At 33.8% G+C, this 16,976-nt stretch overlaps 2 protein-coding genes across 4 annotated transcripts in view; both read right to left on the bottom strand.

Annotated features, from left to right (window-relative positions):
* Positions 1-1,382: 1,382 nt before the first annotated feature.
* LOC127420207 (L-rhamnose-binding lectin CSL1-like) lies at positions 1,383-4,732 on the bottom strand. Its single transcript, XM_051662263.1, has 5 exons — positions 4,160-4,732; positions 3,915-4,024; positions 3,597-3,650; positions 3,379-3,463; positions 1,383-2,916 (listed from the first exon to the last, which is right to left on the bottom strand). The coding sequence occupies exons 1-5, from the start codon at positions 4,273-4,275 to the stop codon at positions 2,844-2,846; spliced, it is 438 nt and encodes a 145-aa protein (XP_051518223.1). The 5' UTR covers positions 4,276-4,732; the 3' UTR covers positions 1,383-2,843.
* Positions 4,733-5,818: 1,086 nt separating this feature from the next.
* Positions 5,819-16,976, bottom strand: part of LOC127420206 (rhamnose-binding lectin-like) — a 31,832-nt gene continuing 20,674 nt past the window's right edge. For all 3 annotated transcript variants that reach the window (XM_051662262.1, XM_051662260.1, XM_051662261.1), the window contains 18 exons: positions 14,850-14,959; positions 14,698-14,721; positions 14,488-14,544; positions 14,232-14,364; positions 14,042-14,151; positions 13,692-13,739; positions 13,449-13,584; positions 13,231-13,340; positions 11,699-11,746; positions 11,434-11,566; positions 11,205-11,314; positions 10,865-10,912; positions 10,615-10,750; positions 10,347-10,456; positions 9,983-10,027; positions 7,202-7,331; positions 6,935-7,044; positions 5,819-6,537 (listed from right to left, as the gene is read on the bottom strand). In XM_051662262.1, the coding sequence (XP_051518222.1) occupies positions 6,536-6,537; positions 6,935-7,044; positions 7,202-7,331; positions 9,983-10,027; positions 10,347-10,456; positions 10,615-10,750; positions 10,865-10,912; positions 11,205-11,314; positions 11,434-11,566; positions 11,699-11,746; positions 13,231-13,340; positions 13,449-13,584; positions 13,692-13,739; positions 14,042-14,151; positions 14,232-14,364; positions 14,488-14,544; positions 14,698-14,721; positions 14,850-14,874 (1,515 nt within the window). In that variant the 5' untranslated portion in view covers positions 14,875-14,959 and the 3' untranslated portion in view covers positions 5,819-6,535. The remainder of the gene's footprint in view (positions 6,538-6,934; positions 7,045-7,201; positions 7,332-9,982; positions 10,028-10,346; positions 10,457-10,614; positions 10,751-10,864; positions 10,913-11,204; positions 11,315-11,433; positions 11,567-11,698; positions 11,747-13,230; positions 13,341-13,448; positions 13,585-13,691; positions 13,740-14,041; positions 14,152-14,231; positions 14,365-14,487; positions 14,545-14,697; positions 14,722-14,849; positions 14,960-16,976) is intronic.

Here is a 16,976-nt window from a genome sequence, read left to right as displayed (position 1 = left end):
GTTACCAATAATTGTAACTATTTATAATACAATGCAGCACTTAACCTATTCATAGTTATACCCTAAAGAGTAAAATAAAAAAATTATCCACAAAAGTTGTAATGTAATGTATATATATTTGATATATTTTTATATATAGGCATAAGTGCTGTCATGCAAAATCAGGAAAGTTTAAACAGTCACAAGGCTTTGTGACGTGATCATATACCATGTGGTCTTGGTCTCTAAGTAGAATTAGAAAAAAGTTCAGCATTAAGCACAACTCTGCGCTTTGCACTGCTCTCATACTCTGGTTTTAAACTAGTGGTGTTACATTAATGAATGAACTAAGTAGCCTCTAAGTAAAATTACAAAAGCCTTGCCTTTTTATAAACAGCCATTTTATAAGAAGTCAAGCGTACTTAATGGCAGTTATGTAAAAATGCACAATACAATAATACAAAGGAACACTTTTTGAGAGCTACTGACATGTTTTTAAACCTTGTAGCTTTACAAGTGTTTTTCTCCATGTCTAAAAATGTACATTGATTTGTGTTCCTTTGTATTCTGTGCATTTGTATGACTTCCTTTATCTTATAACCACTTAAAAATATCATATGGATGTTTATAAGAAGACATTGTTTCTGTCACTTTACTTAAAGCATAATACACATTATACAACTACATATATGATAACTTCTGCAGATATAATTTGTTGTTGGTCATGTTGTAATGCATTATAAAATATAACTATGAATATGTAATTATTTAATGGTTACAATGTGGTTACAATTATTTATGAGAAGTTATAACATACTATAAGGCATATTATAAGACATTAGAAATGCACCATAATGCATTTATAATGCCTTTATAATTCATTATAAATATGGCTGTCATAGAAAGTGTTACTAAAGCATGCAACAAAAACAGTTTACAAGTTTGAAAACAGGTGTAGGCCTGCAACTTCAACATTCTAATATTACTATACTGTAACTGAATGGGATTAACATTATCCTGTGTTCAAACAACAATACAAAAGAACAGAATTTACGTAACTAAAATCATTAAAATCAAAATGATTAATGGCTTTCATAACATTACCAGGTGCACAAACAACACTACAAAAGGACAGAAGCTTCAATGCTACACAAACAAAAATACTGAGTACTGAGTGCACAGTTAAACTATGGATATTTTTTTGGCCCTGTGGACTTAAAACACACTTTACACACTCACTAGCTAGCAATGTCCAAAAGTGTACATACAGCACATGCATCACAAGAGAACTCTGTCATTCTGTCGGATGAAGCACAAACCAAAGAGCAAGAGTTTGCATTTGAAAGTAATTTAATGAACAAACATAGTTGGTTATTACAGACAGAACACACCTAAGACCCAGTTCAAGATTAGAACAAAAAGACTGACCAAACAAAATATAAAAATACAATAAAAAAAATAAAATAATAGTAATCATTTGTAAATTATGGTTAGTTATTAATCTAACATAAGATCATATTTCCAACCAATTAATCTTGCAATGATAATTGAAAGCATAATTACAATTATTATTTTTAAGATGATAGTGAATTTAAGGTATACAAACATCAACAGATATCAGTCTGAGCAGCCCAAATCCTACTACAATTTTACCATACAAAATGTTTTGCTAACATTCAGATTCTACATATCGGTAATTGAATGATTCTACATTGTTTAGAAGATGGTTAAAAAAAATGAATTAGTGAAAATATCAAATCTTTACTTATTGTCAAATATATTAAATAATTAAAATCATCAGTTTATTTATAAAATCACAGAAATGAAGCTGAAGATTTCCTTAAAATCTTAAAATCTGGTTGGATCTGCTTTGAAGTTACAGTAATGAACATACACAAACTGTTTTAATTAATAACACACAAATTTATTGAATGCATAATTCAAACATTCACAATGTAGGTTGGAAAAAGTATGTGAACCTCCTAGGCCAATGATGTCAACAAAAGCTAATAAGAGTGAGGAGTTGGTAAACCTGGCATCCAATTAATGAAACAAGATTGTAGGTTTGGGTTAGAGCTACTTCAACTAATAAAAAGCACTTTATTATTTTTGAGTTTGCTATTCACAAGAAGCATCTTCTGACGTGGACCATGCCTCACAAAAAAGAGATCTCAGAAGACCTACAAATTGTTGCTTTGCATAAACCTCAAAACGGTTACAAAGTTATCTTGAAGAACTTAGATATTTATCTCTCCACAGTTAGACAAATTGTCTATAAATGGGGACGATTTACTACTCTGGCTACGCTCCCTAGAAGTGGCTGTCCAGCCAAGATGACTCAAATGGCACACAGCAGAATGCTCATTGAGGTAAAAAAAAGAACTCTAGAGTGACAGCTAAAGACTTGAAGAAATTAATATCTCTGTTCATGAGTCTACTATATGGAAAACATTAAACGTGCATGGAGTCCATGGCAGTAGACCATGAAGGAAGCCGCTGCTTTCTAACAAAAATATTGCTGTACCCCTGAAGTTTGCCAAAGACCACCTTGACACTCCACAGCGCTACTGGGAAAATGTTTTATGGACTGATGAAACTGAGGTTGAATTGTTTGGAAAGAACATGCAGCACTACGTATGGCATAAATGGGCACAGTTGCACACTGCACACACTCACACTCTCTCTCTCTACACACACACACACACACACACACACACAACCAAACCCTGCACCCTGTAGCCATGTCCATATATCTTTCAATAAATCATATCAACAAGGCTGTTGCAAAGAAAGGTATAAAGCTTTATAAACTACTAAAAGTACTCACATCCTCCTACACAACTGTATAACACCTCCACATATTTTTATATGTTAGGGCACCAATCAAGGAAAAGTAAACTTGAAGCATACAGGTTACATGTTTTCTTTCCATTACACCTAAAAAAAAAATAAAGAGAAACAGATGTTGGTATTACTTTTAAGTTCACTTTATTATGATTGCATTATATTGATTAAAATCACTTTAACCGAAATCTGTGTGATAACATTCTTGTGTATGCATGTGTTTAAATGCTCAGCAGTAGTACAAAAGTTCCAAGGTTTTGGACTGAGGAGAGTAGCATAAGGAGGATGTGGCATCTCTCTGTCCATAATTAACATAGTGAACGTAAATTGTACAATCCTCCTCTGAAACAACACAAAACACATTTTAAACTACTTTATTAGTAATATTAATTAGTAATGGTACTATCAGGTCCCCTCATCAATGGAACAGTTCAGTTTGCCATCACATCTGTGACACACATGCACACGCAAAAGTAAATACAAAGAATAATGCCAGAAGTATTTAAAAGAAGGAAATTTAGCATTTTGATGTTTCTTAGCTTTTCAATGACATACTTCTTTCTATAGTCTTCAAGATCAGACCAGGTTGAGCTGTCTGTACACCCATAATTGGCTGAAAGCTCTTTAAGGGTTCCAGGGTCTGTTGATAAAGAGTGACATTTCCTACATTTGATTAAAAAAATACTTTTATACATATTTTTTCTTATTGTGCTAAAAAAAAGTTTTAAGAATCACTGTAAAACATGCAAACCCAACGTTTTAATAAAACCCACAAAAATCATCACAGGTGAGGGAGGTGGTCTTTCCCCAACAGGTGACGAGTTCCTCTAGGGAGAGACAAACAGCTATTTAAGAGTAGTGAAGCCACACAGTTATATTCCTACTTGAAAGACTAAACGTGAACTTATAGTTTGACTTTGAAAATGGAATTACATGAAAGAGTAAAGTACTGAAATACGATTGGTCAGTGTAACTCCAATTAGTATGCAACACATTTACATTCTGTATCTATACGGACATTTATGAGCTCTAGTTCTAGTTCTGAAATGTAGTATCAAACTTATGTATCACAGTGTCAAATTCAAACTCACTTGGAAGTAAACAAATGTAAGACACTTTCAGGTATTTGTAAAATCCTAGACAGACATCACCGAAAGTGCTGTTCTCCACAAGAATGGAGCAGTTCTGTTTTCCATCACATCTATGACAAAAACAAGATGAAAAAAACAAACAAAAAACAAACAAACAGTGAATACAAAATACCAAAAGTATACAAAAGAAGGAAAGATAACATTTTAATGTTTCTTAGTTCTTTATTGATGTTTATTGTTCTTACCGATTGGCCACCAGACTGATGGATGTGTTCTGGGTGCAGTTAACATTTGAGAAGTCTGGAGGATCTATTCCAGCGGAGCAGTTTGTATTCCCAAACTTGGATGCAAGCACATTCATGATTCCCTGGTCTGTCGATAAAAAGTTAAATAATTCATTTTATTATGTGAAACATATATTTTCTTATTTCTAATTATGAATAATAGTAAAACATGCAAATCCAATGTAATAATGAAACTCAGAGAGCTCACCACAGTTGAAACTGGCAGTACTTCCTTCACAGGTGACATGTTCCTTAACCAGGGGCGGACTGGCCATCGGGAGAACCGGGACCGTTCCCATTGGCCGGCCGCGAAACGGGGCCGAATGGGCCGCGATAAGCTGAAACGGGCCGCCGTGTTATGCAGAACAGGCCAAGACAGGCTGAAGAGGGCCGCAAAACAGCGCCGTAATATGCAGAAATGGACAAAAGGACTTTTGCACCACCTACGTTATCAGTATCGGGAAAATCCACTATCCATGGACCTCTAATTTAGGGGTATTGAGGCCACACATTTAATGTAATCCTGTACTTGAAAAACTGAATGTGTTCTCAAAGTTTGACTTTGAAAATGTAATTACAATTAAAAATGAATTGGTCAGTAACAGTCAACTCCAGCAACACATCTAAATATCTCAAAGGATGTTTAAGACTGCTCATTAAAGAAATAGTTCACCCCAAATTTTAATTCTGTTGTAATGTGGTAGCTCTTTTTGATGTGATTACAATGAATTAAATTTTTTAGCTTTCCAGCTTCAAAAAGGACGCAAAAGTGCCAATAAAGTATCATAAAAGTAGTAGATTCTCTGATGCTTTATCCATCAACACAGCCTATATTGTAATGGAGGTAGAGCAGAAAGACGCAATCAAACGTGACCAAATGTGATTGTGAAAGGTTTCACAAATCAGGCTCTATCTAATTCAAGTGAATTTGCATGAACCCAGACTGCGTGTTTACCGGAAATAGCCGTTAAAAGTGAAGAGCGCTTATTTTTCACCTTCCCGACTCATGGACTTAAAAAGAGTTGACAGGAAAACAAACTGCTGTGAAAAAATTCACAAATCAAACTGGTCAAGATGAGATTGGTTTCAGTCTTCTAGGTGTTCAACTTTTGGAGCTATTTGGATTAGAAAATGAACATTCGTAAAACTGAAATTACCGATTGCGGAGCGGAGGATGATGTCTTCCGAATTCACAAATCATGAAGAATCACATGCAACATTATTTACATGTCTACGACAGCGCATAGCAGATTTATTGCCAATCGAAGTCTGAATTTCAAACCGCAAACTATCTTTACTGCGGTAAAATTTGCGGGTGTCAGTTCGGTTATAGAATGCGGTTGTCACACTCGAAAAACCGTCCTGTGTGAATGCAACCGTATTAAGCACTCAAAAGTCTGACAGCCGTATTCTGCTGCAGTCTGAATCATTCATATTGGTTTGTGAACCAGATCAACCGATTTAATGAAGAGGTCTATGGCGTCATTTTTATATCACCAGAACTTGAATTTGAAAAAGCCTCTGAATTCATGATCTTGAAAAAAGACTGGGGGTAATTTGATGTTATCGAAACATTTTGCTGTTCATTTTTAATATTTGAAAATATTTTGTGTGAATTCACCTAAAAACATTTCAGTTTGTGAAATTCAAGTTTTTATTATTCAAGGTGTGGATTTCAGGTCGTGAAATTCAGGTCTCAATATTCAGGTTGTTGAATACAAGTTGAAAAATTCAAGTGGCAAAATTCGAGGATGACATCTGGGAATGCAAGGAAAAGCAAACGAACGTCGATGTAATCCATCTCTCTCTTGGACAAGTTTTATATTTGTTTTTATGGTCTGTATCATAAATGTCATAAGGACTAATTTTATGGTATGAAGGGCCCCCTCCCGGGCTGATGGAGAAACGGCCCGTATTTTAGGCATTGTGTCCCATACTGAAGCGGTAAAATTATCAAGGGTTCAGACCAAAGACCAAGAGTTTGCATCTGAAAGTAGTTTATTGGAAATACTGTACATTGTAAGTTATTGCAGACAGAACACACCAAAGATACAGTTCAAGATAATTGCTAAACTAACATAAAATCATATTACCAACCAATTACTCTTGTAATGTTGATTGACAATATTATTAGGATTATATAAGAATTTAATCATTCTACAATATTGTCAAGATGGTTAAAACAAACTATATAAAACTATATTAAATCATTTAAGAGCTTATATATAAAATCTCTTGAAGAAAACAGATACATAAATGAAGCTGAAGATTTACTCCCCACTTAATAGAAGGTCACAGAAATAGAGATATGTAGATGTTTATAGTGCTGAGCCTACATTCTGCAACATAGGAACAAAGAAAAGCATTATATGTAGATAATGGCCTTTTCACAATACTGTAAGCATGTCATGATTTTACCAATGATTGTCAAGCTAGAAGCAGAACTTTTTTACATTATTACTATGGTAGAAGATTTGATTCTGGTTCTCATCATGCAACATTTCCAACTCCATTTAGAAAACTTCTAATTAGCTAAGATAAATGAATGAAAGAGCAAAGTTTTATATTTGTGTCACCAAAACGTCACAACTGTCATCATAAATCATTCATCATTATACTGTATATTTCATTATATCATAACATGAAATTATGTCTATATAATTAAATCATATCAACAAAGCAGTTGCAAAGAGAGGTAGAAATGTACCAAGTTTATAAGCTACTAAAAATACTTACATGATCTTAAACAACTGAATGACACCTCCAAATATTTGTAGATGTGAGGGTACTGATCAAGAAAAAGTAAACTTGAAGCATATAGGTTGCATGTTTTCTTTCCATTACACCTAAAAAAGAAAAAAAAAAGAAAAGAAAAAGAGAAGTTGGGATTATTTTCAAGTTCACTTGATTATAGTTGAATTACATTAAAACACTTTTAATTAATTGAAGACCGTGTGATAGCATTTTTTGTGCATGCATGTGTTTAATGTTCAACAGTATTACAAAAGTTGCAAGGTCCTGGTCTGAAGAGAATAGCATGTGGAGGAAATGGCATCAGCACTGGAATGAGGGCAAATCATATGATCTCTTCGCCCATAATTAGCATAGTAAATGGAAATTGTACGACTCCCCTCTGAAATAACACAAAACGTTTTAAATTACTTTGTGAAATTGATTTATTAGAAAGTTTCAGCATGTTTAGCACACATTTTATTAGGGCTGTCAATGTGTTTTTAGTGTGATTAATTATATAAACACCAATGATATGTATAAAATGAAACCTGTTTACCTGACCCATATGTAAATTCCATAATAAGGAACAATAAGAGCAACTTAAGCTTTAAGTACCACCTATATCTGTAGTCTGCTGCCTAAATACTCTGAAACATTTTGCAACATATGTGAAAAGATTGTCTATATTTTTAATTCAAGAATGTACTGTAGGATTTCTGGCTTGCTAATGTAACCAGTTCTGTTGTATTTTGTCAGTTATTCAAGTCAGTTTCTTCTAATAATCCCAGATACATATGAACTTGTTTAATACTTCATAATTAATCAGCACAGCTAAATAGGTTACATTTTCTGATGGGTCAATTATGTGTGACAGCAGTGTGTAAATGCAGTCCACACTCTCATCTCTGTGATTTATACAGACATTGCTTATCCCGTGCGAATTGATGGTAAACCTTACAGACGTCCGTAGTAGCCTAATAAAATAATTGTACTTTACAGCAGTATGTCCGGGAAACTAATCTATGTTTTAAACTGCCTCTGTGCTCTCACCTCACTGTAGTCTGTTGTTGGAATCGGCACCTGTCACCATTAGCTCATGAATCACACCGAGTTTAAATACTGCCTCATCTCTGATAATCCACTCTGTTTAAAATCTAGGACCTAATACAGCCGCCAACACCAGATATTTGTCAGTGTAGAAGCACACACATATTAATGTGGCCACACTCGAAATGTAGTGCATTCTGTTTGGAGCAGAAAGTGAGCGTGGACTGTAGGCCAGTGATAGGCCTAAATAAAGGCTATAAACATACAATCTAGAGCTGTTAAAATTAACACGTTAACGCATGTGATTAATTAAAAAAGTTTAACGTGTTAATATTTCTTAATCGCTATAAACGTATTTACCGTTAATACCAAAGGCAAAACCTTTGCAATATGTCCACCTTTGCAATATGTTGATTCAGTGTTAGTGATAAAATGATGGAGAAAGGACCTCTTAATGCTATTTGATATGCAAAACAAGCCCAGATGGGACTTGTGATAGAAATCAAATATTTTTCAGCCTATATTAGGTGCCTTTTAATTATCACAGAAGCATGCTAATTCTTAACTATCACCAAAACGCAGAATGAGACCCTTTTGTCTGCAGACATTTTTCATGTGGAGTTCGAAGCTGCGCTTGACACTGGCATGACGCCCTGATGCAAATCATGAATGCGGCTTCACGATTGCTGTAGCAAAGCCGATAGTCAGAGTTTATCCAGCTGATTAACATTGTGGAGGATGAGAGTTTAAGAGATTTAATGCCCATTGCAATGAAAACCTATGGGGGGACTAGTTCTTTCAATTAGTCAAACTCCCACTTAGACTTTGGGAAACGTTTAAAGGGATAGTTCACCCAAAAATGAAAATTCGCTCATCATTTACTCACCCTCACGCAATCCCAGATATGTTTGACTTTCTTTCTTCTGCATTAAGATTTTTAGAAGAATATATCAGCTCTGTAAGTATATACAATGCAAGTGAATGGGTGCCAATATTTTGAAACTCCAAAAAGTATGTAAAGTCAATATAAAAGTAATCCATAAGACTCCAGTAGTTAAATCCATATCTTCAGAAGTGATATGATAGGTGTGGATGAGAAACAGATCTTCTCCCTGCCCAGTAGGGGGCGTATGTATGAAGAATGTGAATCACCATAAACAAGAAAAAGAACGTAAAAGTTAAAGTGGAGATTGACTGAGCAGGGATGAAAATTTATAGTAAAAATTGACTAAAATATTTATCTGTAATCGCTTCTGAAGACATTGATTTAACCACTGGAGTCAAATGGATTACTTTTATGCTGACCTATGTGATTTTTGGAGCTTCAAATTTTTGGCACACTTTCACTTGCATTGTATGGACCAAAAGAAATTCTGAAAAATTCTTCTTAACATTTTCATTTGTGGTCTGCTGAAGAAAGAAAGTCATACACATCTGGGATGGCATAAGTGTGAGTAAATGATGAGAGAATCTTCATTTTTAGGTGAACTATTCCTTTAATATTACTTGAATAGGTGCAATTTTGATGCATTTCTATCTTTATATTGTGGAAAGCTTCGTTTGAAAAAATGTAATAAAGTTAAATTGTTACATTTGTTTTGTTTTCTTTCCTAAGATAGCAATAAATGCATTCTGACAGGAAAAGAAGTGTATATATAGTGTAACATTTCAGCACTTTCAAAATCAGCGACTAATCGCATTTACAAAAATTGTGCGATTAATCGTGATAAAAAAATCGACTGACAGCACTAATACAAATATTAATTACTGTATCTTCATTTTCTTTAATTTCCTTGTTACAGCAAGTATTAATATTCAATTATTTGTGATAAAAAAGTTAATCGATTGAAAGTCATAACTTTTATTATAAATTATACTAGGCCCCCGACTCATGACCATTGGTACATAAATATTATAGATAAAAACAGTCCTATTTAGGTTGGTAAAAAGTTTTATTTGTTGCTTTGATTATAATAAAAGCAGAGAAAAATAAAAGAATCTTACCACAGCTAATGGTTCCATGTTCATTTTGACAAATTGTAATTATTTCTGGAATCATATTGGAAAGAAGAGAAGCCAAACGTATTGGTCAGTTATAAATATTAACCACCGCACCAGCTAGGACTCTAATAACAGTTGGAGCTTTAATAAAACCTTTAAAATCAAAATCTCTTTTTCAATAGAGACCTAGCCAAAATAGCAGCATAAAACATTACAACAATAATAAACAAAATAAAAATAAAATAAGGGGCATATGAAAATAACAGATTTAGCTATACATTAAAACACTGACACTGATCAAAATTCCTATTTATAAAGTATTTTATATGAGTCCTTAAACAATTTAAAGGCAATAGAGTTCACTTACTTGGTGGGACACAAATGTACGACACAACCAGGTATTTGTAAGTTCCAAAACAAGGTTCCGAAAAAACAGAGTTCTCCGCAAAAATGGAACAGTTCTGTTTTTCATCACATCTATGACACACGCACGAATGCATGCATACACACACACACACACACACACACACACACACACAAACAAACAAACAGTCAATACAAAGAAGAATACCAAAAGTATACAAAAGCATTTTTAACATGTCTCTTTTCTCTTTAATTATGTTTACTGATCTTACTGATTGGCCACCACATTAATGGATGTATTCTGTGTGCACTGAATATTTGTGAGCTCTGAAGAATCTCTTCCAGCAGCGCATGCTGTGCTGTCTGTACGCCCATAATTGGCTGCAAGCACTTTAATGGTTCCCTGTTCTGTTGATAAACAGTGAAGATCCTTATATTTATATTTACATATTTTGCTAAAGAGGTCTAAGTATCAATGTAAAACATGCAAATGCAATGTTTTAGTAAAATCATATGATTCACCACAGATGAGGTTAGCGGTCTTTCCATAACAGGTGAGAATTTCCTTTACTTTTACACATTAAGAGAGAGAGAGAGAGAGAGAGAGAGAGAGAGAGAGAGAGAGAGAGAGAGAGAGAGAGAGAGACAAACAGCTATTTAGGAGTAGTGATGCCGCACAGTTACATTTTATGTTTTCCTACTTGAATGTGTACATAAAGTTTGACTTTTAAAATGGAATAACATCAGAGAGTAAAGGATTAAACTATTGGTCAGTCCAACAATACTTAAGCAACACATTTAAATATCTAAAAGGACTTTTAGTACTAGTTAAGGTGTACCACACTGTCAGATTTTAACTCACTTGGTGGCAAACAATAGTAGAACACTTTCAGGTATTTGTAAGTTCCTCCACAGGGATCACCAAAAAAGGTGTTTGTCACATCAATGGAACAGACCTGTTTTCTATTACATCTATGATACAATAATAATAAAACAAAATTAATACAAATAAGAATACCAAAAATATACAAAATAAGGAAAGATAGCATTTTAATGTCTCTTAGTTCTTTAATGATGTTCACTCTTCTTACTGATTGGCTACCAGTCTGAAGGATGTATCCCAGATGCACTGAATGTTTGAGAGCTGACCAGCTGGTCTGCCAGTAGAGCATTCTCTGGGGTCTGTACGCCCAAAATTGGCTGCATACACTTTAATTCCCTGATCTGTTGATAAAGAGGGACATTACCTACATTTGATTCTGTGTTACATATAATTTCTCATTGAACTAAAAAGGGTCTAAAAAATAACTGTGAAACACACAAATGTAATGTTTTTATGAAACCCTGAGAACTCACCACAGTAGAGACTGGCAGTATTTCCTTCACAGGTGACATGTTCCTTTACTGTTACACATTAAGAGAGAGAGACAAACAGCTCTTCTAGACTTAGTGATGCCACACAGTTACATTTCAAGTTTTCCTCTACTTGAAAGACTAAATAATATATTTAAATTTGGAATTTAAAATGTAATTTCTTGAGTGAGGACAGGATTAAAAAAGTATTGGACTGTAATAGCCAACTCCAGAAATCAAGCAAACTATCTAAATATCTCAAAGGACATTAATGAATACATGTAAAATAAATTTAACCCAAATTAAAATTGACATCATGTAGTTGCTCTTTTCCAAGCAATTACAATGAATAGGGATTGGCACTTTCTAGGTTCAAAAAGGATGCCAAAGCATCATGACAGTATCATAAAAGTAGTCTGTGTGATTTGTGAACTAAATTCCAAGTCTTCTAAAGCCATCCCATAGCTTTGTGGGAGGAACAGATTCACTAAAATTCTTGACATCCGCCCTTGCTCTTGAAATGCTGAAGACTTGGAAGTAACACTTTAGAATAAGGTTCCGTTTGTTAACAGTAGTTAATGCATTAGGTATCATGAACTAACAATAAAAAATATTTGTAAACATCATTTATTAATCTTGGTTAATGTTAATTGATAAAAACACAATTGTTCATTGTAAGTTAATTACAGTATAGTTCATTTTGCATTAACAAATGTTAACTTAGGCAATTTTAAGCTTAAAAATGTATTAGTAAATGTTGAAATCAACATTAACCAAGACAAACAAATGCTGTAAAAGTATTGTTCATTATTATTCACATTAACAAATTTAGTTAACTAATGTTAACAAATGGGACCTTGTCGTAAAGTGTTGGAATATAGTCCACAAGTTGTATGGACTAGCTTCTAACTTTTGTTTTGATTTTGCCTCATTTTTGAAGTTTGAAAGCTTCAGTCCACATTCTTTGTAATTGCATGAGAAAAAACAGAATTGCTCCTTTTGTGCTCCATGGAAGAACAAAAGTCATTAGGGTTTGGAACGATATGGGGGTGATTAAATTTCTTTTACAATGATACCAAACATTTGACCCTCCTTGTTTTTTTTTGTTTTTTTTTCATGTTATAAGCTTTTAATTTGGGGTATGACACTGAAACAGGAAATCTTTAAAAACAACCTCAATGCTTAAAGTGTTCAGCTTAATTGACAGCATTTGTGGTGTAATATTGATAACCACAGAAAATAAAATTTGACTTTCCCCATCTTTTCTTTAAAAAAATGGAAGTGGATGGGGCCAATCCGTGAATGTTTAAATTCTCACTGTTACAAAAGTGTAGCTTCAACATGTAACATGCCCCATTCACTTCCATTGTAAGTTTCTCACAGTAAGGGATTAGCCGAAATAATTGTCTGTACTAATCAATATTATGCCACAAATGCTGTCAACTGAGCTTAACTTGTACTGAATCCGGAATATTCCTTTAAGTCTAGGATAAAGCATCAGGTTAGTGTATAACAGTGTCAAAATTGTAACTTACTTTCTGGGACACAACTGTAAGACACTTTAAGGTATTTGTAAGTTCCTGGACAGGATTCAGTGAAATCAGTGTTCCCCACAAAAATGGAACAGTTCATTTTTCCATCACATCTATGACACAATTAAAAAACAACAGTGAATGCAAAGAAGAATACAAATAGAGCATACAAGAGGGGAAGGTCTCTTAGCTTTATGTGCTTTATGTTCACTATTTCTTACTTATTGGCCACAGCATTGATGGATGTAGCCTCGGTGCACTGACCATTAGTGAGCTCTGAAAGATCTATTCCAGCAGAGCAGGTTGTGCTGTCTCTACGCCCATAATTGGCTTCAAGCACTTTAATGGTTCCATAAGCTGTTGATAAAGATTAGCAATAACTTAACTTTGTTTAACAAGTTTTTTCAGTGAAAAACAGTGAAATATGCAAGGTTTCAATAAACCTTATTTATTCAAGAACTAACCACAAGTGATGTTGGCGGTCTTTCCATCACATGTGAGAAGCTCCTTTTCTGTTACACATTGAGAGAGAGAGAGAGAGAGAGAGACAGAGAGAGAGAGAGAGAGAGAGAGAGAGAGAGAAACCGCAATTAGGAGTAGTGATGCCACACAGTTACATTTCATATTTTCCTACAGTACTTCAAAGAATAAATGTGTAAAAAATGGAATTACATGAAACAGTACAAAATTAAAAAATATCAGTCAGTAATAGCCAATTTAAAAACATTTAAATATATATAAGCACATTTATGAGTACTACTGTAGTCTAGAATGTATCAATTGGATGTATTAGAGTGTCAAATGTTAAACTTACTTGGTGGTAAACAGATGTAAGACACATTCAGGTATTTGTAAGTTCCTACACAGAGATTATTAAAATCTGTGGTGTCCAAATTAAAGGTACAGCTCTTTTTTCCATCACATCTATGACACAATTAAAATTGTTTGAATACAAAGAAGAGAAGATAGCATTTTGATGTCTCTTAGCTCTTTAATGATCTTACTCGTTGGCCACATTTGAGTATGTATCCTGGGTGCATTGAATATATGAAAGCTCTCCAGCAGATCTTCCAGCAGAGCAGGTTGTGCTGTCTGTACGCCCAAAATTGGCTGTAAACACTTCAATTGTCCCCTCAGCTGTTGATATAAAGTAACCTTAACTTAATTTTGTTCATAGATTTTCTCATTCTGTTAAAGAGTCTTGAGAATAATAGTGAAACATGAAATAATAGTGAATAACCGTTTAAAACATGAGCTAACCACAGCTGAGGGTGGTGGTATCTTCCTCACAGGTGATGTGTTCCACTGCTTTGACACCTGTAGAGAGACAAACAGCTATTTAGACCATATGATGCCACTAAGTTAAATTTTACGCTTTCCTGTAAAGATTAAATGTGTCCTTATACTATGAATGTAGCTTGTCTGGATTGCGTTGTACATTTTACCATGGCATATAAAATCAGCCCTTACCGTGTTGGCATATTAGCACCAGCACTGAAAAATTCAAAAGAAAAAATTATGCATTTGAAACTTATTTCAAATGTATGACTTTTAAAGGTGTCATATTCTCAGCATAACATGACAAACAAGAAACAGGTCAATATAAATTTACTGCCACATACCTACAAGGAAGAATTTAGAGTTCATGTTGAATGTGTAGATAGGTGAAAAAATGGAAGTAGCCTTCTTATAATGAAAAGAAGGCTGAATCCTTCTGATTATAAAGGCAAGTCTGAAACAAACAAAAAAAAAAAATTATAATAAAAATACTGGGTCTTTTTTTTTTTTTTTTTTTAAATGGGCAGGGATGGGTGGGACAAAATCTCTTAACGCTAATGACATGGGCGTAGCTTAACATTTTTTGTCAGTTATCTAAATTGGAACTCCAACATTTTACAAAAGATTAATAAGACTTAACAAAACCACCAAAAAGTTATTTAATAAGACATTATTAATATTTAGTTATTTATATTTAACATGATAAAATACTATGAATCCATGAAAAAGTCAGGCATTGACTATGAGCTCCACATCCTCAGTTCAGTGAGGTCTGATTCATTTCTTTATGGACCTCTCATTGTGCGCAGGTACTTTGTCATTTTTAAACAGAAAAGGACCTCATTCCACTAAAAGTGTTTGTCTAAAGAGATTGTATAGCTGAATGCTTCATTTAATGCACCTGCTAGTAATGGCTATATCTAAAACAGCCGAACCCCAGGAGAATTGGTGCAATAGATGGCAAAGGGTGGCCACACCAAATATTGATTTTGTTTTTGTTTTTTTTTAAAGTAAATTGATAAATAACAATTTTCAAACCATTATTTCCCCCTTTTGTCATTGTTTATTAAATATCAACAATAACCCTACCCCTTTCCCATTGCAGATACAATATACATGGCAGAAAAGAAATGACAAGCATAATAACTATCAGATTACCTTATACATAGTACAGAGAACATGGTATTAAAAGCTCATATCCATTCACACTCAAACATCATTCAGATGTATTTAATGTAATATTGGTTTCCATATTATATCAAATTTCTCAGGTTGTCTCCTTAAATATTGTATATATATTTTATATATGGTTGACTATATGACAATAACTCATTCCACCATTGTTCATTGGAGGGTTAGTTCTCCATTTCCCTTTTTTTTTTAAATGCTTTAGCTGCAGTCACAAATAATAAAACAGTCTTCTTACTTTCTAAGCCTCATTTACTAAGTTTAAATCTCCCAGCAATGCCAGTCAAGGATCTATTGATATTTATTTTTCTTTAAGACAATGTTACAAATGTATTCTTCAAGAATATAATCTTTTACACTTCCAAAACTTATGGAACATTTTGCCTTTATCTGCACAGCCTAGTGAACATTTCGAAGGTGCATTTGATGTAACTAAAGACATTTTGCAAAAAATGTGTGCCGTTTATTCTATAAAATAAAACAGTTTATTCTTGATGCTTACAAGAAATCTCTGAGAATATTGTCCATTCCTTTTCTGAATATTCATATTTTATCCTCTTTTAATGCACCATTTAGAACCCCACACATTTTGGATATAAATCATTTAATAGAATCAATATTACACATATTTTTATTTTTTTCTATTAAAGAGTATCCACGCTTTTTTAGCATGGACAAAGAAATGACCCATTATGCTTAAATAGTGCATGCTTCCGACAAGGATGCTAAATACTTCAGTTCACTGGTTCTTCCCATTACCAAGCACTTAAACATAACTAACAAAAGTCAGGACAGTCTGTGTTTAATGAACATAGCATAAATCCTTTTCTCACTGCCAGCTACATATGGACATATGCTTTTGACAGCAATCTCGGTACACAATCACACACATTAACAGGGTAAAACTGCTCGTTAGACACTGGGCTCTCTGTGCTCTCTCTCTCTCTGCACGTGCGCTGTATATATGCGTGTGTATGTGTAAAAGAGTGAGAGAGGAGACACTTAAACATGGTCACAATGAAAACCGATGTGCTATTGGTTTTAACAGGTTTCTAGTTGCGCACACACACAGTGTATGAGGAATATAGAGTATATTTGTGTGAAAATAAAGACAAATCCCAGCCAGTTAAGGTAATTTAGAAATGCTGGCTGGATGCTTTTTACGTTCCAGAAAAGAGTTGTATGTCCGCAAAAAAAAAAAAAAGTATGATCACCATATAGGTTTTATTGAATAATTCTCAGATTTGGAGAACAATACTTTTACTTAAGTGTTATTTTTGCAT

The sequence above is a fragment of the Myxocyprinus asiaticus genome, chromosome 29 (genome assembly GCF_019703515.2).
Source record: "Myxocyprinus asiaticus isolate MX2 ecotype Aquarium Trade chromosome 29, UBuf_Myxa_2, whole genome shotgun sequence".
Classification (NCBI taxonomy): Eukaryota; Metazoa; Chordata; class Actinopteri; order Cypriniformes; family Catostomidae; genus Myxocyprinus; species Myxocyprinus asiaticus.
Note: the sequence above shows the minus strand (reverse complement) of the source record. Positions and strands in the feature narration are given on the sequence as shown.